Source organism: Chiloscyllium punctatum, chromosome 19 (assembly GCF_047496795.1).
Source record: "Chiloscyllium punctatum isolate Juve2018m chromosome 19, sChiPun1.3, whole genome shotgun sequence".
NCBI classification, from domain to species: domain Eukaryota; kingdom Metazoa; phylum Chordata; class Chondrichthyes; order Orectolobiformes; family Hemiscylliidae; genus Chiloscyllium; species Chiloscyllium punctatum.
The window spans coordinates 58744942-58769154 of NC_092757.1; the positions used below are offsets into that span (position 1 = coordinate 58744942).

The 24213-nt window shown below is 39.7% G+C and overlaps 1 protein-coding gene across 10 annotated transcripts in view; it reads right to left on the reverse strand.

Moving 5' to 3' along the window:
* elna (elastin a) overlaps positions 1-24213 on the reverse strand; it is a 275816-nt gene that overhangs the window by 61709 nt on the left and 189894 nt on the right. For 7 of the 10 annotated variants that reach the window (XM_072589478.1, XM_072589477.1, XM_072589484.1 and 4 more), the window contains exons 24-31: positions 24175-24210; positions 15754-15774; positions 12432-12467; positions 9536-9616; positions 9119-9154; positions 6619-6846; positions 858-893; positions 99-182 (exon numbers count right to left, since the gene is read on the reverse strand). In XM_072589478.1, the coding sequence (XP_072445579.1) occupies positions 99-182; positions 858-893; positions 6619-6846; positions 9119-9154; positions 9536-9616; positions 12432-12467; positions 15754-15774; positions 24175-24210 (558 nt within the window). The remainder of the gene's footprint in view (positions 1-98; positions 183-857; positions 894-6618; positions 6847-9118; positions 9155-9535; positions 9617-12431; positions 12468-15753; positions 15775-24174; positions 24211-24213) is intronic. The other 3 variants (XM_072589485.1, XM_072589479.1, XM_072589481.1) reach the window with 3 other exon arrangements.

The window sequence follows — 24213 nt, forward strand, 5'->3', positions numbered from 1 at the left end:
CGAGGTACCTCTATTTGCACAGAACTGGATGAGCCAGACTTACACACTTTATGAAAAGTATAATAGAAGAAAATGTATTTCAAGGAACAATAAATTACCCACTCCGACGCCAGGCTGGACTCCTACTCCAGGGCCCATCTGTACACCTACTCCAACACCAGGCTGCACACCCACTCCAAGGCCTAAATCAGATAGAATTAATGTAATAATTAGGAATAATGAAAGGCTTTACATAAAGCAAAATGACTTTATACTTTTTCATCTAATTATTGCCAATGGTGGAAAAAAATACAAATCCGAAATCCTGTTGCTTTTTTATATCCAGATATTGATTTCAAAACTTAAGTTAAAATTTTATTCACCCGAACTATTATTCGTCAATGTCTGAGGGGAAAGCATTGCTTTGTCGGAGATGCCATTTTTAGATGAGACAATAGATGCCAATCTACTTGTTTATATGGATTGAAAAAAGGTCTGATGATGCTATCCAAATGTAGAATGAGGCAATATCATGATCTTGTTAACACTAGCATCCTCGAAAATCATTTAACTGTGTATTTAGAAACTGCTCTCCATCCAATGACAATTTTGAAAACAAAAATCAGCATTGATAAAAGTTCACATCCCATCACTGAATACCAATAATATTTTCTGTGTCATATTAGTACTTGTGCTGGATCATCCTGTCAATGTGATGCTGCAGGAATATTCGGAGTACAGGTCAGCAACATGAAAATGCTTTTCATCTATTTATAACATGCAATAGGAAAATTCCTTTCCCTTTAACAATAAACTTTGTTACCAATCAAAAATAATAATTTAACAGTAATTTAGACTAATGAATCTGTTAGACTTACCTTGATATTTAGCAGCTTTAGATGCAGCAATTCCACCTGCAGTGATAGAGAATCAATAAGTATTGGTACAATTACTGTATCTTCATATATGCATGGCAAGAAACATTCTTAACATTACAGCAACACAGCATTCCTGAAAAATAGGTTCTCTGAAATCCTGTTCATTAAATTGAATTGCCCAAATTGAACTGACATTGACCTGAATTCCATTGGGTGAATATCAAGTTTAAGACAAAATATTCATTTCAAAATCCAAGCTTTGTCAAGTTTTGTTAACTGGGTCAATGCTCTCAAAATGTCTTAAGAAGTGTGCTGAGCTTGGTTTACATTTAATTACTAGACAGGATTTAAAAATAAAACCTTATTTGAATATATTGAATAAATGGGAGGAATTGTTGCGTAGTGGATAGCGTCCTTGCTGTTTACTCAGAAGATTTGGGTTCGTCCTACTCAAAGATTGATGGTCTAGGAAGCTACATTCATACTATCAAATCGTAAACCTTCCAATCATTCCAATCCTGCTACTGGCAGGCATTGAGAGTGAGTGAGATTCTTGGTCAGATTTGTGATGATTAGAAAATTAGAGACTCTACCATCTTCATTCTGGTCTACAGCATGCATGTAAAGTGCGCATTGCCACAGCAGCAGGGACATCATAAGGAACCAGTTGACATAGTTTACTGAATGGATGGTGTGGATCAGACTGGGACCAACAGCACGGAGTTAAACTCTATTCTAGATGTGGTGGATTGGGATCTGCTTCCTTGCCACACGCATAGTATTTGTGAGCAGGTCCTACAGCTGAAGAAGAAACATCCAAGAAGAGTTTTCAAGTCAAGGTTCCTGACATTCTTCTTGATATTCTCTCCTGACCTATGCAACCTACCTAAACATCTTACTAAAAGTGATAGTATTGGTATTACATTGGTTGTTCACCTGCCCTAAAGTTAATCAATTGTTAAATGGCCATTCTGCACAGCATGTCCCATAAATAAAAACATACTCTGTACAAGCAGAGACTGATGAATATACTATATGTCTAAAAGGCTTGAGCTTAATTACACCATGTAAAGGTATTCTTGATCTTCTCCCTTGTGTTGTGTTTTATCTACTTTTACCTTAAATCTATGCATGTTAATTGGTACAATAAATAATAGTCTAGGACAGTTCCATATTCTAATCATTCCCTGGGTAAAAAAGAAGTCATATTCTGAACTCTCCATTAGATTTAATGGTAATTGTTTTATAGTTACTGCCTCTAACATTTGACTCTCTGACAAGAAGAAAAATGGATTCTGATCTTCTGATACACATAGCAGTGAATACTGAAGTGTTTGTTATTGTTGAGGATTATAATAGCATCAGATGTTCTGGACTACAACATATGCTGGCAGCAAAACCTTAAATTATGTCTTCTGATGGTGGTAGTAGTAATAGCACTCATCCAGTAGTTTACAGGACGATGCTAATGCTTTGAGGAATAGGTACAAATTTTACCCAATATTGACTGGGACCTCCTTACTGCAGATGGTTTGGATGGAGCCATTTTTGTCAGGTGTGTTCAGAAGGGTTTCCTTACTCAGTATGTAGACAGGCCAATGAGGGGAGAGGCTATTTTGGATTTGGTGCTTGGTAATGAGCCAGGGCAGGTGTTAGTTCTTGTGATGGGAGAACACTTCAGTGACAGTGACCACAATGCCTCACATTTATCATAGCCATGGAGAAGGAATGGAGCAGTTACCATGGCAAGATATTTAATTGGGGAAAAGGAAATTATGACCTATCTGACAGGAGTTGGGAAGTACAGATTGAGAGCAATTGTTCCACAGAAAGGGCACAACAGACACGTGGAAACTGTTTAAGGAACAGTTATTGTGAGTGATGCATAAATTTGTTCCTCTGAGACAGGCAAGAAGGGGTAAGAATAAGGAGCCTTAGATGACGAGAACAAAGAAGTCTCTTATCAAAAGGAAGAAGGCAGCTTATGTAAGGTGGAGGAAGCAAGGATCTAGCACATGTTTCGAGGATTACAGGCTTACTAATAAGGAGCTCAAAAATGGATTGAAGAGAGCCAGCAGGGGGTATGAGAAAGGCTTGGTGGGAAGGATTAGGGAGAACCTAAAAGCATTTTACTCATACATGAGGAATAAGAGAATGATCAGGGAGAAGGTAAGGCCAGTCAGGTATAGCGTAAGGAACTTGTGCATGGAGTCTGAGCAGATAGGGGAAACCCTAAATGAGTTTTTTGCTTCAGTTTTCACTAAGGAAAGGGGCCTTGTTGTGAATGAGAACTTTGAGGAGCCAGGAAACAGGCTTGAACAGATCAAGATTGAGGATGTTGATATGCTGGAAATTTTGGCAAACATTAAGATTGATAAGTCCCCTAGGCCAGACCAGATTTATCCTAGGTTGCTCCGGGAAGCGAGAGAGGAGGTTGCTAAGTTGCTGGTAAATATATTTGCTTCCTCACTTTCCACTGGACTCGTACCAGAGAATTGGAGGGAGACAAATGTTGTTCCTCTTTTCAAGAAGGGTCATAGGGAAATCTTTGGCAATTACAGACCAGTCAGTCTGACATCTGTGGTCAGCAAGGCTTTGAAAAGAATTCTGAGGGATAAGATTTATGACTTTTTGGAAAAGCATAGCGTGATTAAAAGTAATCTGCATGGCTTTATGAGGGGCAGGTGATGCCTCACAAATCTTATTGAGTTCTTTGAGGAGTTGTCGAGACAAGCTGACAAAAGTCGGGCAGTGGATGTAGTGTATATAGACTTCAGCAATGCGTTTGATAAGGTTCCCCATGGTAGGCTCATTCATAAAGTCAGGGAGTATGGGATACAGTGAGATTTGGCTCTCTGGATTCAGAACTGGTTGGCTGACAGAAGACAGAGAATGGTTGTAGATGGAAAGTATTCTGCCTGCAGGTCAGTGGTGAGTGATGTGCCGCAGGGCTCTGTTCTTGGGCCTCTGCTCTTTGTAGTTTTTATAAACGATTTGGTTGAGGAAGTTCAGGGGTGGGTTAGTAAATTTGTAGATGACACAAAGTTTGGAGGAGCTGTTGACAGTATCAAGGGCTGTTGCAGGCTGCAGCGTGACACTGAGAGGATGCAGAGCTGGGCTGAGAAATGGCAGATAGAGTTCAACCTGGATAAATGGGAAGCGTTACCGAACTTGAATGCTGAATATAGGATTAAAGACAGTACTCTTGGCAGTTTGGAGGAACAGCGGTGTTCAAGTGCATAGACCCCTAAAAGTTGCTAACCAAGTGGATAGGGTTATTAAGAAAGCATATGGTGTTTTGGCTTTCATTAACAGGGGGATCAAGTTTAAGAACTGCAAGGTTTTGCTGCAGCTCTACAAAACCCTGGTGAGACCACACTTGGAATATGGTCCTTGGCCTCCTCCATCACCAGACTATGGCAACACGACACCTGGAGGAAGAGCGCCTCATCTTCCACCTAGGAACCCTCCAAACACAAGGGATGAATGCAGATTTCTCCAGCTTTCTCATTTCCCCTCACCCCACTTGGAGTACAGGTTTCTCATACATTAAAATACAATGTTATTAGAAGCAGAAATAACTGTCCTGCAGATGGAGGAAATAGACCCGACTGTTTTACAACATTTTACAAAGACTAAGGCAATAGATTTGGCATAGAAGTTAAAGTTGGTTTTCCTTTAAACACTAAGAAGGCAGGGTGATATTTAAAATATTAGCAAAGCATTTGGGATTGATGAAAATACAAGAAAATCCAGATAGACCATTGAGTCAGTGGAGGTGATTATGATTGAATTACAGTTAAAATAGCTTGAACATGACAAAGTTGAGGCAGCTTAAATTTAAAAAAAAGTAAAGAACATTGCAGTTGAAAAGGATGGAGATAGGGATGACAGAACTTGAGCTTGAGGAAAGAGAGAAAAAAAGAGCATTTCACAGATAGAGGGAAAAGGAACAAAGAAAAATAAATCAAGGAGATTGGAACTTGAATTACAAAGGGAAAAAAGAGCAAAGAGATGAGAGAGAGAGAAGAAAAAGAGTATTGGCTTATAAGGCTGTAGTTCTTTTTTTAAATGCCTCAGATATAGAAGAAATTTCTGATGAGGAAAGCCATAGGCAGAGTCTAAAGTCCAAGTGGGAAATGTATAAATTCATACAGGCCATACCAAAGTGTAAAGAAAGGATGTGGAGTCATTCTTTCATTTGAAAAGATAGCATAGCAAATAAAATGGTCAAAAGAAAACCAGATGTTGTCTATACAGTGTAGGTTGAAAGCTAGAGCATATGAAATTTATGCCTCACTAACAGAGGAGTTCTTTTGGATTATGATGCTGTATAAAAGGCTTTTCTGGGTTTTTTTGAGTTAATTCCTGAAGTATAAAGACAAACGTTTCAAATATTGAAGGAAATAACTTTAGCAAACTTGAAAGGGTAAAGCAAAATAAATTTAACTGGTGGATAATAAACAGAACAATTTTTTTCCTTCAACTACACAGACCTGAAATGGATAAAAAGGTGAGAGGATGAAACAAGGTAAGTTGTCAGATTAATGAAGAAACAGCTGGGCATGCCTTCAGATTTCATGCTGAGACCAGAAAGTAAGGGCTCAGAGTGTCATTTGCCTAATTGTTTCGATTGTCACAAAGTAGAACATTTTCATTCAAAACGTTGGAAGTTGTGATGGATGCACATAAGCTTGACTTGTGTTTCAGAAGTGAGAGTCTGAAAAGGGAGCTCACAAGGCAAGTACCATGGACCAAATTGTAGCTTTAACTGCAACTATGAAACCAAAGTTAAGCACTGCTTTGAGTGCAGGAGTGGTGAATTGTAGATGAGTGATACAAAAGGTTTTTGTTGAAAGGCAAGGTAATCCTTCTTTATTCAAATGATACAGATAAAGCCAGAACTGTATTAAGTGATACAGAAATTATGCAACATCTTTTGCAAGAGAAGGACTTTACTTCTCCTCCAGAGAGACTTGCTCTGAAAGCCAATGTTTTACACAGAGTAAGTAGAGAATACCTGTTTCTATATACAAAGTACACATAGGATGTGACCTGACATCTGAAACAGCAGTAGTAGGAATTGTTCAGTAATAAACTGTGGATGGAATTGACTTATCCTGGGTAACGACTTAGCTGGAGTAATTAAATTCATTACTTTGCCTAGAACTATAGAAAGTCTGAATGAAGTTAAAGAAAAGGAACAGGTACAGGCACAAGTTGTAGATATTTTTCCACTGTGACCTGAACAATGGCAAAACAAAGTCCAAAATTGGTCCATCAAGAATTAGTCATTGACAGAAATGCTTGCATTGCTTAACTGCAAAAAAAAATACATCATTTAGTTTTAAACAATACTGAATGATTGCATTAAATGGGTGATAATTCCCTGAGTACCATTATACATGATATCGCTAGTCCTGTTACCCTATTTTTTTATGGCTATACAATCAACAGCCAATGATGTTCACCCAATTAATTTTGGTTGACAGGAATATCACAGGTGGACATTGCAAGAATGGACGATCTCAGCTATTCAGAAAACTTGCAAGTTCTTTTGACAGACCCATAAAGTACAATTCAAAAACTCTTCATACGGTATCCTTGATGAATGCATGCAGCTGCAGTTATTTCATTTTGCTTTTGATATTAATTTCAATTTGAGTCAGATACTTCAATTTGCACAGAATTGGGTTGAAATAGACTTATACACTCTTTGTAAAACAAAATGAAAAATGTCTTCCAAAAGACAGTAGTTTACCCACTCCGACGCCAGGCTGCACACCTACTCCGACGCCAGGCTGCACACCTACTCCGACGCCAGGCTGCACACCTACTCCGACGCCAGGCTGCACACCCACTCCGACGCCAGGCTGCACACCTACTCCGACGCCAGGCTGCACACCTACTCCGATGCCAGGCTGCACACCCACTCCGACGCCAGGCTGCACACCCACTCCGACGCCAGGCTGCACACCCACTCCAAGACCTACATTGAGATTAAAAAAATGCAATATTTCAAAATAGTGACTCGTTATTTTAGAAGATTAAAGCAAAAACAAATTAAGATTTTTTCGGTCTAATGTGGCACATAATGGAATAATGTTGCTCTCGTAAATCTTCTGCCATTTTATTTCCAGCACTTCAATATTTAAACTAAGATCTTTTGCGATGAATTATTACTCTTAAGTGTTGGATGAAAGAAGTACAACATTTTTTAAGAGCTACTGTCTTTTGGATGAAATGATAAAGACAATCAGTCTGTTATCACTGATCTAAAAGGAGCAATAAGCTGATGGCAATACTAGTCTAAAAATACATAATCTCAAAAACTAAGCAGACTTAGGCCTGGTTATTGCTTGCATGGGAGACCAACTGGCAATATTAGGTGCAGTAGGCTTTTGGGTACTTGCAGTGCAATGGTAGTGCAATAAACTCTGGGCCAGGAGGTTTAGGTTGAAGTCCCACCTGCTCCAAATGAGTGTCATAACATGGCTGAACAGATTTATTAAAAATACCTAAAAATAGTTATCCAAAGAATGAGGCTGTGTGATGTCTTTGACAATCACTAAAACAGCATAACTATTTATTTATAAAGTGGTTCCTAAGGTTTTTGAGAAAATTGGTTACTAATAAGCATTAGTTTTCAAAACTAAAGAAAACATATAGAACATAAAACATTACAGTGCAGTACAGGCCCATCGGCCCTTGATGTTAAGCTGTCCTGTGAAACCAATCTGAAGACCATCTAACCAACACTATTCCATTCTTGTCTATATGGCTATCCAATGACCATTTAAATGCCTGTAAAGTTGGTGAGTCTACAACTGTTGCAGGTAGTGTGTTCAACACCCCTACTACTCTGAGTAAAGAAACTATCTCTGACGTCTGTCCTATTTCCAACACCCTTCAATTTGAAACTATGCCCCCTCGTGCTATCTGTCACCATTATCGGAAAAAGACTCTCACTGTCCACCCGATCTAACCCACTGATTATCTTATATGTCTCAATTAAGTCATCTCTCAACCTTCTTCTCTCTAACAAAAACAACCTCAAGTCCCTCAACCTTTTCTTGTAAGACCTTCCCTCCACACCAGGCAACATCCCAGTAAATCTCCTCTGAACCTTTTCCAGAATTGCACACAATATTCCAAGTGCGGCCACACCAGAGTTTTGTACAGCTGCAGCATGACCTCATGGTTCTGAAACTCAATCCCTCTACTGATAAAAGCTGAAACATGGTGTGCCTTCTTAACAGCTCTATCAACCTGGGAGGTAACTTTAAGGGATACGCACATGGACACAAAGATCTCTCTGCTCATTTACACTACCAAGAGTCTGACCATTCGCCCAGTATTCTGCATTCTTGTTACTCCTTCCAAAGTGAATCACCTCACACTTTTCTGCATTCAACTCCATTTGCCACCTCTCAGCCCAGCTCTGCAGCTAAGTCCTTCTGTAACATACAACATCCTTCGGCACTATCCACAACTGTACAGATCTTAGCGTCATCCGCAAATATACTAACCCATCCTTCTATACACTCATCCAGGTTGTTTATAAAAGTGGCAAATAGCAGTGGACCCAAAACAGATCCTTATGGTACACCACTAGTAACTGAACTCGAGGACAAACATTTCCCATCAACCGCCACCCTTTGTCTTCTTTCAGCTCGGCAATTTCTGATCTAAACAGCTAAATCGCCCTCAATCCCATGCCTTCATATTTTGTGCAGTAGCCTACCATGGGGAACCTTATCAAATGTCTTACTGGTCACCTTTTCAAAGAACTCAATAAGGTTTGAGAGGCATGACCTACCCTTCATGAAACCTATGCTAAAAGGTTCAATCCACATCATTGAATATTGATGATGTTTTCTGCTTTAATTTATCAGTTGCACCAATTCATCTGGTCAACTTGATGTTGCAAGACACAAAACTGAAATTACAGAGAAACTCAGCAAGTCTGGCAGCATCTGTGACCTGCTGAATTTCTCCAACAATTTTTGTTTTTGTGTTTCAGATCACCAGCCTCCATAATTTTTTGTTATGTTTTGATGCCGCAAGAATTAGCAGAGTACAGTATAGATTACTAATGTGGAAATGTATCTCACATAGCCATTACATAAATCATTTAAATTACTTTTTCTTTCACATTTAATTGGCTTATTCTTGACTTTCAAGGACAACAATTTGATCATTACATTGACCAGTGAGTTCTCAAAACTCTCTTGTGAATATGTTAGCAGTGGTAGCTTTACCTCCATATTTGGCAGCTTTAGATGCAGCAGCTCCACCTGGAATGAAATTGAACAGGACCTTTATTGTAATGATACAGCTAAATCTGTCTGTACATGGATATGACAAAATGTCTTTGATCACGAAATACAGAAGATTACAATCACACAGCATTCCTGCGAAACAAGAGTCAGAAATATTCTACAATAACACAAATTGCTCAGATCAATTTCTGAATTCCATTGGGTAAATGTTAACTAAAAATATTGCAACAATGAATTTATGAAGAAACTCTGGTATGTTATGACGTATCAACCTTTGGTTAATTGTAACATTTCATTGCATAACATGACAACATCACTTGCACAGAAATGCCACAGAATAGAAGCTATAAAAGGAGTAAAATGGAGCAAAACGTCTTTCAGAAGACAGCAAATTACCAACTCCAAGGCCAGGTTGGACAACTCCAGCGCCTGGCTGCACACCAACTCCAGCGCCCGGCTGCACACCCACTCCAACACCTAATTAAGATAACAAGAATTTAATAATTAGAAACATAAACTACTTATTTTAAAAAATGTAAGGGTTTTTTGGCCAATAGTGTCTGATGGTGCTATGGATAATATGAATCCTGAACTATGCTCACTTTGTAATTCTAAATGTTAATTTCAACACCTCGAGGTTAGCTGTTATTCTTTGTAACAATTCTCCTTCCATGTAAGTTGGAGGGTGTGCTGGATTGTTAGAGATCATATCTATTGGATGACATGTTAACATTAAAGCCAAACTCTGTGGACAGGGTGCTCCCATGACACCAACATAAAGGTGATGAATTCTCCTAGTGTCCTTGCTTAATTCTTGAATAACATGAGTAGAATAGTTTTACTCTGTACTATATGTATGACTGCTTCCTAATGCCAATATGTTGCCACTTCAAAAGTGAAAAAATTGCTATAAAGCACTTCAGGCTGTCCTATAATCTGATATTAATAAAAGAAAAAAAATCTGAAGATGACTGCTGAAGGACATCCATATCAATTACTAAATGAAGGATGTATTCCAGAGTTGAGGAATTTCAGTTATGAAGATAGTTTGAAGGAGTTGAGACTGTTTTCCTTGGAGAAAAGAGATGATCTGTTTTGATATAATCAGAATCATAAGAGGTCTAGACAGAATAAATATGGAGAAATTGCTCCCACTCATGAAAAGAACAAGAATGAGAGCACTCAAATTTGAGTAATTAGTAAAAGTGATATAAGCGAAAAATGTTTCCATGCAATGAGTGATTAGGTTCTGAAATGTAATGCTGGTTGGTGGAGGCAGGTTTAATTGAGGCATTCAAAAGAAAAATTAGATGGTTATTTGAAAAGTAACAATGGGAAGAAAGCAGAAGATTGACACAAAGATGGTCATTTGCAGAGCCACTGCAGACACGATGGGCTGAATGGCCTCCTTCTGCACTGTAATAATTTTGGGCTCTGTGATAAGGAAAGAACATTAATGTGATTATTGAGAATGTTTTATTCTATTTTGTTTTTCAGTTAAGTTATCCAAATGTATTCATGTATCAAAGTGCATTACTTTTAAAACTGCACTTTTTTACAATTAATTTTTGTAGGATGTGGGCATTGATGGCTGGCCAGTGTTTATTGCCCATTCCTACTTGCCCTTGAGAAGGTGGTGGTGAGCTGCCTTCTTGAACTGCTGCACCTCCACCTGCTGTGGGTTGATGCACAATGCTATTAAGGAAGGAATTCCAGGGTTTTGACTCAGTGACAGTGAAGGAAATGCAATTGTTTCCAAGTCAGGAATGGGTGAGTGGCTTGGAGGGGAACCTAAAGGTGGTATTCTTCCCATGTATCTGCTGCCCTTGTCCTTCTAGTTGGAAGTGGTCATGGATTTGGAAGCTGCTGTCTGAGGATCTTTGGTGTATTTCTACAGTGCATTTTGTAGACAGTACACACTGCTGCTGAGTGTTGTTGGTGGAGGGAATGGATGTAGTGCCAATCAAGTGAGTTGCTTTGTCCTGGATGGTGTCAACCTTCTTGAGTGCTGTTGAAACTGCACTCATCCAAGCCAGTGGGGAGCATCCTATCACATTCCTGACTAGTACCTTGTAATCAGGAGGTGAGTTACTCATTGCAGTATTCCTAGTCTCTGACCAGCTCTTGTCTTTATGTGGCGAGTCTAGTTGAATTTCTGGTCAATAATAACCCTCAGGATGTTGATAGTGGGGGATCCAGTGATGGAAATACCATTGAATATCAAGGGGGCAGTAGTTAGATAGTCTGTTATTGGTGATGATCATAACCTATTGTGTGGCACGAATGTAACTTGCCACTTGTCAGCCCAAGCCTTGATATTTGTCCAGATCTTGTTGCATTTGAACATGGACTGTTTCAACACCTGAGGAGCTGTGAATGGTGCTGAATACCGTACACTCATTGACGAACATCCTTACTTTTGATCTTATGATGGAAGGAAAGTCATTGATGAATCAGCTGAAGATGGTTCGGCCGAAGACACGATCCTGAGAAACTCATGCAGAAATGTCCTGGAGTTGAGATGACTGACCTCCAACAACTATGACCATCTTCCTGTGTGCCAGGTATAATTACAAACTCTCCAACAGAGAATTTGACCCCAATACCAATTGATTCCAGTTTTCTTAGGGCTCCTTAATGCCATGCTCAGTTGAATGCAGCCTTGATGTCAAGGGTTATCACTCTCATTTCATCTCACTTTATTTCACGTTAATTCTGGAAAGAGATGAGAGCATTTGGTTCTGGAACAGTCCCAGCAGATTGGAGGGTATCAATTTAATACCACTCTTTGAAAAAGGATAGAGACAGAAAACCTGAAATTACAATCTGGTTGGCCTAACACCAGTGAGGAAATGCTGAAGAAATAAAGAATGTGATTACAGGCACTTAGAAAATTCCAATGGGATTATCAACATGGATTTATCAAAGGAAATTATGTTTGACAAATTTACTCAAGATATGTATGAGGTTGTTGACTTTGGCAGGGATAACAAAATAACAGAGTAACATTACATGGTGACAGAATGGGAAATGTTGATATACAAAAGGACCTAGGTGTTCTTGTACACCCGTCACTGGAAGCTCAATTGGCTGAATGGCTGGTTTGCAATGCATCGTGATGCCAACAGCATGAATTCAATTCAAGCTCCGGCTGAGGTTGCCATGAAGGATTCCCCTTCTTAACTTCTCACCTTGCCTCAGGTTAAACTACTATCAGTCGTCTGTCTCTAATGAGAGAGTAGCCCTACGGTCTGGTAAGATTGTGGTGATTTTACTTTACCAGTGTCCTTACCTCCCTGAACTCCAGGTTGAACAGCTCCTTCAGCACCTGTATTAGTGACACAAAAACATACAGTTGGCTCATTTAAACACTGCCAATGATTGGGATGGTAACTCATATGACTGAACTAGGCTGCAGGATTTGCTATAAATAAATATTATCCAAAGTGCTCACTCATTTTAAAATAAAATCAATATACTCAGGTGGAGTATGCTAAATGTATCACATGTCTGTAGCATTGCCTCCATATGGCTACATTGCAGAAAAATAGCATGATTTAACTACAGCTGCCAAGTTAAGATGACTATGAATATGCTTTCTCACCACTGATCCTCATTTATAACTAAATGCACAGCACTTTGCACTACCCTTCCCCCACCCCACCCACTACACTATAAATGTACAAATGTCCCATCGTCCCTGCATCACTAAGCTTCCTAATCTCAGGTATATGGACATACACTGTCAGCATTCAATTTTGCTAGCAATACTCTTGAAGAACTCACAACGTTCCCACAAACTTAATGCCATATACTTTCATAGCAGTTACAACATGGTTTATTTGGGGGTGGGTGAGACCAGTTAGTTTGTTGGCTAGAATGTGGTGCAGGATTACCAATAGTATGGGTTAAATCCAACACTGATTGTTGTAGGTCACAGAATATTGTCTCATTGTCTTGCCCCATGTTGGATGTGAAGTGATGCTCCTCAAGCTACTCAATCACTTACCTTTCCATAACAGAAAGAGATGCTAATGGTCCTTCCTGGACTGCCTAATTACTGGTTGCAACACGAACAGTCCATCTATGCCACCTGACAATTCATTGTGCCTTGGTATACCAATGAAGTTGACTCCAAATTCCATCTCAGCCAGGAGCAATGCTTGAAGTTTCTGAGAACTATTAAGGATGTGGTCATAGAATTGGATCTATCCAGGCAAGAACAGATGGCATTGACAATACTACTACTGGAAGCTAGGAGTGATTTTTGGCTGTTATGTGAAAAGATTGAAATTCTGTGCAGTGTGTGATAATGTGCATGCATGCAGTTTAGGTTTTCTTGTTTCATTAAGACATTAATAAGGATTTGTATTTTTATAGTTGGGTATTATCATAGATCATCAAATCCCTACAGTGCGGAAATCAAGGCTGGCACCAACCCTGAACAGCATTCCATCCAGACCCAGCCCCCCCAAACTATCTTCATAACCCCACATTTACCATAGCTAGTCCACCTAATCTGCACACACCTGTGCACTACAGGGCAATTTAGCATGGCCAATACACCTAATCTGCATGCTTTTAGTTTGTGGGAGGAAATTGGAGCACCCAGTGGAAATCCATTGAGACATAAGGAGAACATGCAAATTCCACACAAACACCCAAGACTGGAATAGAAGCTAGGTGCCTGGCGCCATGAACCATCATGCTGCCCTGATTAGTTAGGTAAAAACAATGACTGCGGATGCTGGAAACCAGATTCTAGATTAGAGTGGTGCTGGAGAAGCACAGCAGTTCAGGCAGCATCGGAGGCGCAGGAAAATCGATGTTTTGGGCAAAAGCCCTTCATCAGGAATAGAGGCCTCTATGCCCGAAACATCGATAGCCCTGCCCTGATTAGTTGGCTAATTGTGTTTAGTTAATGCTGATTTTAGTTTGCTCATACAATGAAAGTCATAAAACTTGAAATCTTGTCATGTGATTCCTTTGAATTGGTCATTTGAATTTCAAGCATCTCTTTAAAGTACCTGCAATGATTATAACAATACATATCCTTGTGCATGGCTTCAGTGCCTATTTTATGGACACCTTAGCTTGGTACAATGCTCCTATGCAGTGTTATCCTAACGGCAGTACTATAGTTGGTGACTGATTTTCACCATTGGAGAATGCTAAATCATGAAGGAATGGAATGAAATGTAATCACCTTATACTTTTGCTTGTGCCCAAAATGGTTTGTCCAAGTTTATCCAAAACAGCAAAATAGGATTGACTTGGCAGAATGAGAGTATACAAGATCTGAGAACTACTAACTTAAGTAGCAACGTTCCACTGTAACACATTTACTTGTAACCCTCATCCCAGCATATAGATAGACCTCACCTCACACTATTGATTACCCAGCTAAATAAAGATGGAACTAATTAAATGAATTAAATAAATCATGGGAATATTCCATTGAAAAGCATAAAGACAAATAAAAACTAAAATTTACCATTCATTACTATTTAACTACTGGAATTTACTTACTAAGGAACATTCGAATACTAATCTGGTAATCATTAAAATACTAAAAATACTACAATAGTTTAAAATTAAACTTTTTTAGACCGTGCTATTTAGCGTTAAACTTGAATCATCATATCTCATGCCTCTATTATAGATTTACTATTTTTTCCAGTTATGTCTAGTTATACATCCCATAAAGCCTTATCCACTTTGTTAAAACATTTTTCATACACTAAAACTTTTATGTGCCATATGATATACCAACTTTTTCCCTTCAGATATTTCATTAATGGATTAATGAATTACACAGTTGATAGTTCCATTGTTTTACTATGGTCGAGGAGAAAGAAATTAATTTTTTAAAACTCGATCCACATATTTGAAGAACTCTTTTTATTGCTATTCCTTCACTCTGAACCCAATCATTAGATGCAGTTACATCCATTGAGCAACAGCCTGGATACAGTGGAAATTTTTCATACTGCAATTCTGTGCAGCAAGTATGCTGTAGGATCTTGTTTCTGAAAATACTGAATTTCATTGCTAAGTACACAGTAATAGTCAGAAAAGTCAGATTTATTAAGTATTATATGAAGAAAAGCAAAAATACCAGAAATCTGAAACCAAACAGAAAGTGATGGAAATGCTCAGTGAGATAACCAGCAAATATAATAGATGGAAAAGAAAATGTTAGAATAATATTTTATAAGATTAGATCTTGGTTTTATCTAAAACATTAATCAGTGGTTCTCTTTCAGTTTTATTGTCCATGATTTTACCAACAGTGGCAAAATTCCTAACACAATGTTCCATACCAAGTTTCACTTCTTTTTATCATAAATATCAAATGTTTTGTCTTCTTCAACATCCAGGAATTTCAGTACCATAACATCAAAATCGAGAATGAGACCAAGTGGCCTATTATGCCTGTATATTCTCAACAAATTTAAAACTTCTTTGTTCAAAGTTGAAACAACCTGGTTTACTTGAAGGCTACATGCATATTACAATGATTGATTTCACTAATAAGATGTTTGGTGAAATGGTAGTAACTGATCAATAATCCTAAATTATAGGTCCAGGAAATCAAGAACAAATTATTATACCTGTTACAGCTCCTGGAGCACCTACATGAATAGCACAAGAAAGAAGACATTAGAATACCAAATTGATACATTTCAGTAATACATAACTATTTGGGGTATGCGGTGGGGGGGGCGTAGGGGGGAATGAAGGAAAGTTCATTTCAATGATTGATGGTTCCTTCAGGGGATTGAAAAGTTTAGAAGCACTTGTGCTTAAAGCACTACACCATTTTATGCTAACAAACAATAAACATGTAAGAAATATATACATTGCTTAATTAGGATGTGACAGGACAAGGATGATTTTATAACCAATGCTTCTCTAACTAGTTGTTCTGGTTAGTTATATTTTGTTGAACAGATTAGTAATAGTTTCTCCTTTTACAAAAACATAGAAGTCAACTTCCTTTTAATAATTACTCTAGTCAAAGTTGATTCAGATTCATTTGAGATATGCATCATTAATATTTGGCCTATATATAAAAATTAACACAAACATGCAAATTAGCAACAGGAATAGTTCATTTGGTCCCTCAAGCTTGCTACACAACTGAATAAGATCAAGGTTGATCTGATTATGGCCTCAACACCAATTTCCTGCCTATCCCTGATACAGTCATAGAGAATTGAGATGTACAGCATGGAAACAGACCCTTCGGTCCAACCTGTCCATGCTGACCAGATATCCCAACTCAATCTAGTCCCACCTGCCAGCACCCAGCCCATATCCCTCCAAACCCTTCCTATTCATATACCCATCCAAATGCCTCTTAAATGTTGCAATTGTACCAGCCTCCACCACATCCTCTGGCAGCTCATTCCATACAAGTACCACCCTCTGCATGAAAAAGTTGCCCCTTAGGTCTCTTTTATATCTTTCCCCTCTCACCCTAAACCTATACCTTCTAGTTCTGGACTCCCCGACCCCAGGGAAAAGACTTTGTCTATTTATCCTATCCATGCCCCTCATAATTTTGTAAACCTCTATAAGGTCACCCCTCAGCCTCCGACGCTCCAAGGAAAACAGCCCCAGCCTCTCCCTATAGCTCAAATCCTGCCAACATCCTTGTGAATCTTTTCTGAATCCTTTCAATTTTCACAACATCTTTCCAATAGGAAGGAGACCAGAATTGCATGCAATATTCCAACAATGGCCTAACCAATGTATTGTACAGCCGCAGCATGGCCTCCCCACTCCTGTACTCAGTACTCTGACCAATAAAGGAAAGCATACCAAATGCCTTCTTCACTATCCTATCTACCTGCAACTCTACTTTCAAGGTGCTATGAACCTGCTCTCCAATATCTCTTTGTTCAGCAACACTCCCTAGGACCTTAGCATTAAGTGTATAAGTCCGGCTAAAATTTGCTTTCCCAAAATGCAGCACCTCACATTTATCTGAATTAAACTCCATCTGCCACTTCTCAGCCCATTGGCCCATCTGGTTCAGATCCTTTTGTAATCTGAAGTAACCCTCTTCGCTGTCCACTACACCTCCAATTTTGGTGTTGTCTGCAAACTTACTAACTGTACCTCTTATGCTCGCATCCAAATCATTTATGTAAATGACAAAAAGTAGAGGACCCAGCACTGATCCTTGTGGCACTCCACTGGTCACAGGCCTCCAGTCTGAAAAACAACCCTTCACTACCACCCTGTGTCTTCTAACTTTGGGCCAAATGGCTAGTTTCCCTATATTCCATGAGATATAACCTTGATAATCGGATCCCATGGGGAACCTTGTCGAATGCCTTACTGATAGATCACATATCACATCTATAGATCACATCTACTGCTCTGCCGTCATCAATCTTCTTTGTTACTTCTACAAAAAACTCAATCAAGTTTGTCCTGTGTTTGCCAAGAATCTATTTGCTTAAAAAATATTCAAACAGCCCACTTCTACACACCATCTTCTAGGGAAGAAAAGTCCATGGATGCCCAATCCTCAGGGGAAAAAAATTCTTCATTTCCATTTTAAATGGGAGACTCCTTATGTATAAACTGTGTCTACTAGTTTTAATCTGTCCCAGAAAGGAAAACATTCTTTCAGCATATACCCATCAAATCTCCTCACCCTTCATATTTCAATAAGATCATCTCTTATTCTTATGAATTCCAATGGATACAGCTTTAACAAGTTTAATCATTCCTCAAAATAATCCCTCAGAAATTAGTTGAGTAAACTCTCTCTGAACTGGTCCTAATGCAATTATGTCCTTACTTAAATAAGGGGACACAAACTGTATACAATACTTCTGCTGTGGTTTCACCAAATCCCTGTACAAGTGTAGCAAAACATCTGTACTATCATATTCCATTTCCCTTGTAATAAACATAGGGAAGATGATGACAGAGCTGGAAGTCCTGACTTAGAAACTGTTTGTATTTCAGAAAATTGCAATTTTCAGTGAAATGATTTTAAGTGAATCATTGAAATCCCATGAGAATCAATGTTAAAACTGGAGTTAGGTTCCATTTGGACTTCCCCTTAGCAGAAAACCCAAATTCAAAACATTATGTTTGTTTAATATAAACTGAAATACAATATTTTAAATGGCAAAATACCCATTTGGTGAATTAAACAGCTGTCAAAATAACAATTTTAGAACAATGTAACATTTAACATACAGAAGCGCCTGTCGTGGAACCTCCGAGAATGAAGATTGAAGCACCATTGACCAGGGTCTGCACAGCGGCTTCTATGTTCATCAGGTTCTGAGCCATCTGTTGGAGCTCCTGCTCATTCCTACTCATCATAGCTGTTGCCTTTGGCACTATTTTTCAGGTCTGTGTTACTCCTTTTTGATCACTGCCGCCACCTCCGGGGTCCACTCAACACACCTTTAGTGGGGTTGCTTCTCTTGGTTGGATGTGGGACCTTGACTTTCTTCCCTATCCTCCTGGTAGCATGTGAGCTGTGGCTGGGATTGGATTGTGGCTTATGGCTAGTGGGCAATATGGGTTTTGCTCCAATAGGAGTCGGAGATTGACGTATTCTCTAATCCAATCAATTTTGGACACAGCACTGACTATAAGCACCACCAAGCCATCCTCCCCTCCTGGCACCTTCCACTGCCACTGCAAAAATTGCAAAACCTGTGCCCACATGTACCCCCTCACCTCAGACCAAGGCCCGAAAGAGCTTTCCACATCCATCAGAGCTTTACCTGCACTTCTACCCATATCATTTACTGTACCTGTTGGCCCCGATGCAGTCAGTTCTACATTGGGGAGACAGGATGCCTACTCGCACAGCGCTTCAGAGAACATCTCCAGGACACCTGCACCAACCAACCCATCGCCCAGTGACCGAACACTTCAACTCCCCCTCCCACTCCGCCAAGGGCATGCAGGTCCTGGGCCTTCTCCACCGCCACTCCCATAGCACCCAACACCAGGAGGAAGAACATCTCATCTTCCACCTCAGGACCCTCTAACCCATGGCATCAATGTGGATTTCACCAGTTTCCTCATTTCCCCTCCCCCCACCTTAGCCCAGTTCCAAACTTCCAACTCGGCGCTGCACTCATGACCTATCCTACCTGTCCATCTTCCTTCCCACCTATTCGCTCCACCCTCCTCTCTGACTTATCACCATCACCCCACTCCCATCTACCTATCTCACACTCAGCTACCTTCCCTTCTGGCCCCAGCCCCACCTCCCTCCCATTTATCTCTCTACCCCCTTGGCTCACATCCCCAATCCTGATGAAGGTCTTTTGCCTGAAACGTTGATTCTCCTTCTACTCTGATGCTGCCTGACCTGCTGTGTTTTTCCAGCACCACATTCTTGACTCTAATCTGCAGCATCTGCAGTCCTCACTTTTGACTCTTCACAAGGGTCAGATGGGCAGGCGAGTAGAGTGGGGTCTTCCAATCTGAGTGAAGCAGATACTCTGCAAATGATCAGCATGTGGCAAGGAGAGCACTCCATTATTTCTGAGAGGGTCCTGGGCTGGTACCTGCCAGTGTAGGGGTTTGTTAGTGGAAAACATGACAGCACCTTGGTGTGGATGCTAGTGGGCTACAGATGCAACATGACCACTGTTGGGTGGCTGTTCCATCAAACAGTTTTGTGGGGTCTGGGGCTGGGCATTCCTTAATGCAGATCTCAAGCAAGCATTGGGCATAGGCCAAATTGGTGAATAGGAGCATTTGCGCTAAAGTGGTGCACATCGTGCCAGGTACTACAGTAAACAATGTTAAAACAAACCTATCTCATGATGTGCAACAAAGCTTAAGCCTCCAATAACTTAAAGCAAAACAAAGTTCAGTGTATATTGCTAAATGTAGACTCTGCATCCTAAATGGACTATTGTTCCAGAGACCCTCACAAAATTCTGGGACATTGGCTTGAATTCAACATGCAGATAGTTAAATTTGAATTCAGTTCGTAAATCTGCAATTAAAAGTGAGTCTGATTGTGACCACAAAGCCATTGTCGATTGCTGTAAAACCCCATTTGTTTCACTAATACCTCTTAGGCAAGGAAAATCTTCCATACTCATCTGGTCTGACCTACATGAATCAGATCCACAGTCATTTGATTGAGTCTTAAATGCTCTCCAAAATGCCCCAGCAAGCCACTGCTGAATCTAGTCACTGGTGGTAAAGTTTGATCATAGAAACGAAACTCAGCAGGCCACCCAACATGGATTAAGGCACCAAAAGCAGCTATGATACATCCAGCTCTGTCAATCCTGCACAGTGTTCCTTTCTTTGACCTGTGCCAAATTTGGAAGAACTGTTCTACTGACTAGTCAAGCAACAACCTGACATTGTAATATCTGATTCTGTGAGAATGACTGTGTTGTAGACAGCACTATACCTACATATCTCCTGTTCCACTGCAGGTCAGACCTACCAGAGTGGTTTTGGTTGGGAAAGATTTTACTCAAAGTCCTCAACACCGTAAGCATGGTGGTTCAGTGGTTAGCACAGCTGTTTCACAGTGCCAGGGACCCAGGTTTGATTCCAGCCTCGGGTGACTGTCTGTGTGGAATTTGCACATTCTCCCAGTGTCTGTGTGGGTTTCCTCTAGGTGTTCTGGTTTCCTCCCACTGTCCAAAGATATGTAGGTTAGGTGAACTGGCTGTGCTAAATTGCTCTATAGTGTTCAGGGATGCGTAGGCACATTAATCAGGGTAGGGGGAATGGGTCTGGGTGGATTACACTTTGGAAGGTTGGTGTGGCCTTATGGGCCGAAGGGCCTGTTTCCACACTGTAGAGATTCTATGACTCTGGACCCTACAGAATTTATGGCATCAAGTCAAATATGGACAAGCAAACCTGCTGATTATAAAGACATAACACAGGACTATTTGTAGCAGAATGCGATAGAGAGATCTACATAAGTGATCTCACAAGCAATGAATCAGATCTAAGCCCCGCTGTCCTGCTACATCCAGTCATGAATTATGTTGGACAATTAAACAACTCATTGAAGGAGGATGCTTCACAAATATCGCCATCATCCATGATGGGGCCCAGCACACCAGTGCAAAAGGCAAAGTTGAAGCATTAATCTTCAGTCAAAAACTGTCATGCTAACAATACATTTTGTTCTTCTCTGAAGGGCCCAACATTACAGATGCCAGCCTTCAGCCAATTTTATTCACTTAATGCGATATGAAAAAACAACTGGAGGCACTGGATATTGCAAATACAATAGATGCTGACAACATTCCAACAATACCACTCACTGATGGTTTGAGCTCCTGGACTAGCCATACCATTAGACAAGCTGTTCCAGTACAGTTACAATGGTAGTTACCTTACAAAAAGAAAAAATTCCAATCCACAAAAAGCAGGATCAATCTCATGCAACTAGCTACCACACTATTGGTCTGCTCTCAATCATCAGAAAGATTATGCAAGTTGTAGGTAACAGTGCAGTACAATCAAGTAGCATCTACTCAACATTAATCTGTTTATTTACATTGAGTTAGGTTCTGTTAGTCCAAATCAATTCCTAAGTTCATCACAGTTTTGGTCAAAATATAGAAAAAAGTGAAGGACTCCAAGAAAGGAAGCAAGGATAAGTGCCTTATACAGCAAGGCAGCACTTCAGAGTGTGGCATTAAGGTGCCTGTGTGAAATAAAGTCAATGTGAATTGGGGGAAAATCTCTGCTGGGTGCAGTCAAACCTAGCAAAAGGAAAGATGATAGTGGTTTCTAGATGCCAAGATCTAGGCTTGTGGCCTATGCCCAACCATCTTCAGCTGCTTCTTCAATGACTTTCCATCCACTATAAGGTCATAAGTGGGGATGTTCTCTGATGACCGAATGGTGTTTAGCAGTATTTGTTGATGATTGCACAATGTTCAGCAGCATTCGTGACTCTTCAGATACTGAAACAACTGTAGCAAGATCTAGATGACATTCCAGGTCAGGCTAATAGGCAGCTTGCAACATTCTTACCAAACAGGCCAGACAACGACATCTCTGAATGGAGAGAATCTAAGCATTATCCCTTGACCTTCAATTGCATTCAATTCCGCCCCCGCCTACCAATGTCCTTGGTGTACCAGTAACCAGAAACTGAACTGGACTAGCCATATAAATACTGTGATTATAACAGCAAATCAGAGGCTAGGAATTCTGTAGCTTAGTAACTTACCTCCCAATACTGCAAAATCTGTACCATAAACAAAAGCACTAGTCAGAAATGTGATGGAATATTATCTACTTGCCTGGATGACCATAGTTTCCACAACATTGAAGAAGCTAACACCATCTAGGACACAGCAACCTATTTGATTCTCACCCCATCTAAGACCTATAAGATACCTGCAACAAAACACCAAGGTTCCTTAAACACAACCTTTCAAACCAGCAAACTCGATGACCCAGGAGGAAATGGACAGCAGATACATGAAACGTGTAAGTCAACATGACTTGGAACTATAGCTCTGTTCCTTCACTGTTGCAGAAACTTCTGCTCTAATACAACTGTGTGTTTGCCTACACCATGTGGAGTGCAATAGTTTAAGATGGTAGCTGAACACCACCTTCTCTTAAGCAATTAGAGATTGGCAATAAATGCTGGCTTAGCCACTGATGATAATATCCAGTGAGTGAAGAATAAAACAAAAGTCTTTACTAAAAACTTGCTGTACCTGCATTTAACATCTAAAATTCTTCTGCCAGGACACCCATATTTCTGTAAATTGCAGTGCTCTGCAATCTCTCTTCATTTAAATAATACATTTTTTTTATTCTTCCTGCCAGTGGATAAGTTCAAATTTTGCCACATCAAATTCCACTTGCCCACTATTTTTGCCTACTTGCTTAATCTATCTATATCCCTTAGCAGACTCCTCTCATGTCTTCTTCACAATTTACTTTCCTACCTAATTTTGTCTCATCATCAAATTTTGCAACATTCGTCCCCTTTAACAAAGTCATTGATTTGGCTGAGGACCAAAACAGATTGTGTGGTACTCTAATCATTACATCTTGCCAAACCACAAATGATAATTTTATGCCTATTATCATTTTCATGTTAGCTAACCAACCTCTTACTTTGCTAATGTCTTACTCCTTACATCAAAGATCTTAATTTTTGTAGAATCCATTGTTATGAAACTTTGTCGAATACTTTTTAGAAATATATGTACATCCCTAAAGAACTCTAATAAATTAGCCAATTAGTTTCATGAAAGCTGATTGCGTTGAGATCTCAAGGACGTTTGATGGAGCTGGATTTATAATGTTAGGCAACAACTGGAGTACGATGTGCAGTTCTGGTCATCAAATTATAGGATGGATGAGAGACAGTGCAGAGGTGTTTCACCAATATGTTGCCTAGACTGAAGCGATTCAGCTTTGAAGATAGACTCGAAGTTAGATTTATTTTCCTCAGAGCACAGATGGCTGAGAGGGCACCTGATTGAGGAACACAAAGTTACGAGGGGCATAGGTTGGATAGTGAGAAACATTTTCCCTTCGTGAAGAGGTCTATAATGAGGGACACAGTTTAAGCAAAAGAGCAGGTGTTTAGAAGGGATTTGATGAAAACCTTTTCACCCAGAGGGTGGATGGATATCTGGAACTCACTGCTAGAAATGGTAGTCAAGGTGGGACCCCTCAAGGTATTTAAGAAGTATTTAAATGGTAAGTATTTAGATGAGAATTTGAAAGGCTACAGATCAAGTGCTGGAAAATTGGATTAGAATAGATAGATTATTGATGACTGGCACAGACACAAATAGAAAATATGTTCATTCTAAAAATAGAGAATTATACTAATCACACATCATAAATGAAGAAACAGGTTCATTACCATTTACAAGAAGTTAGACTTTCGATTATATATTTTGCATGCTATAAACCAGGGATATTTATTCATTTTTAATTCGAAATCAACTTTATTCTACCTTCAAAGCCTACATAATAATTTAATATTTTTATAAGTTCACAACAGTATTAAAAATTACCTCCATATTTTGCAGCTTTAGCTGCAGCAGCTGCACCTG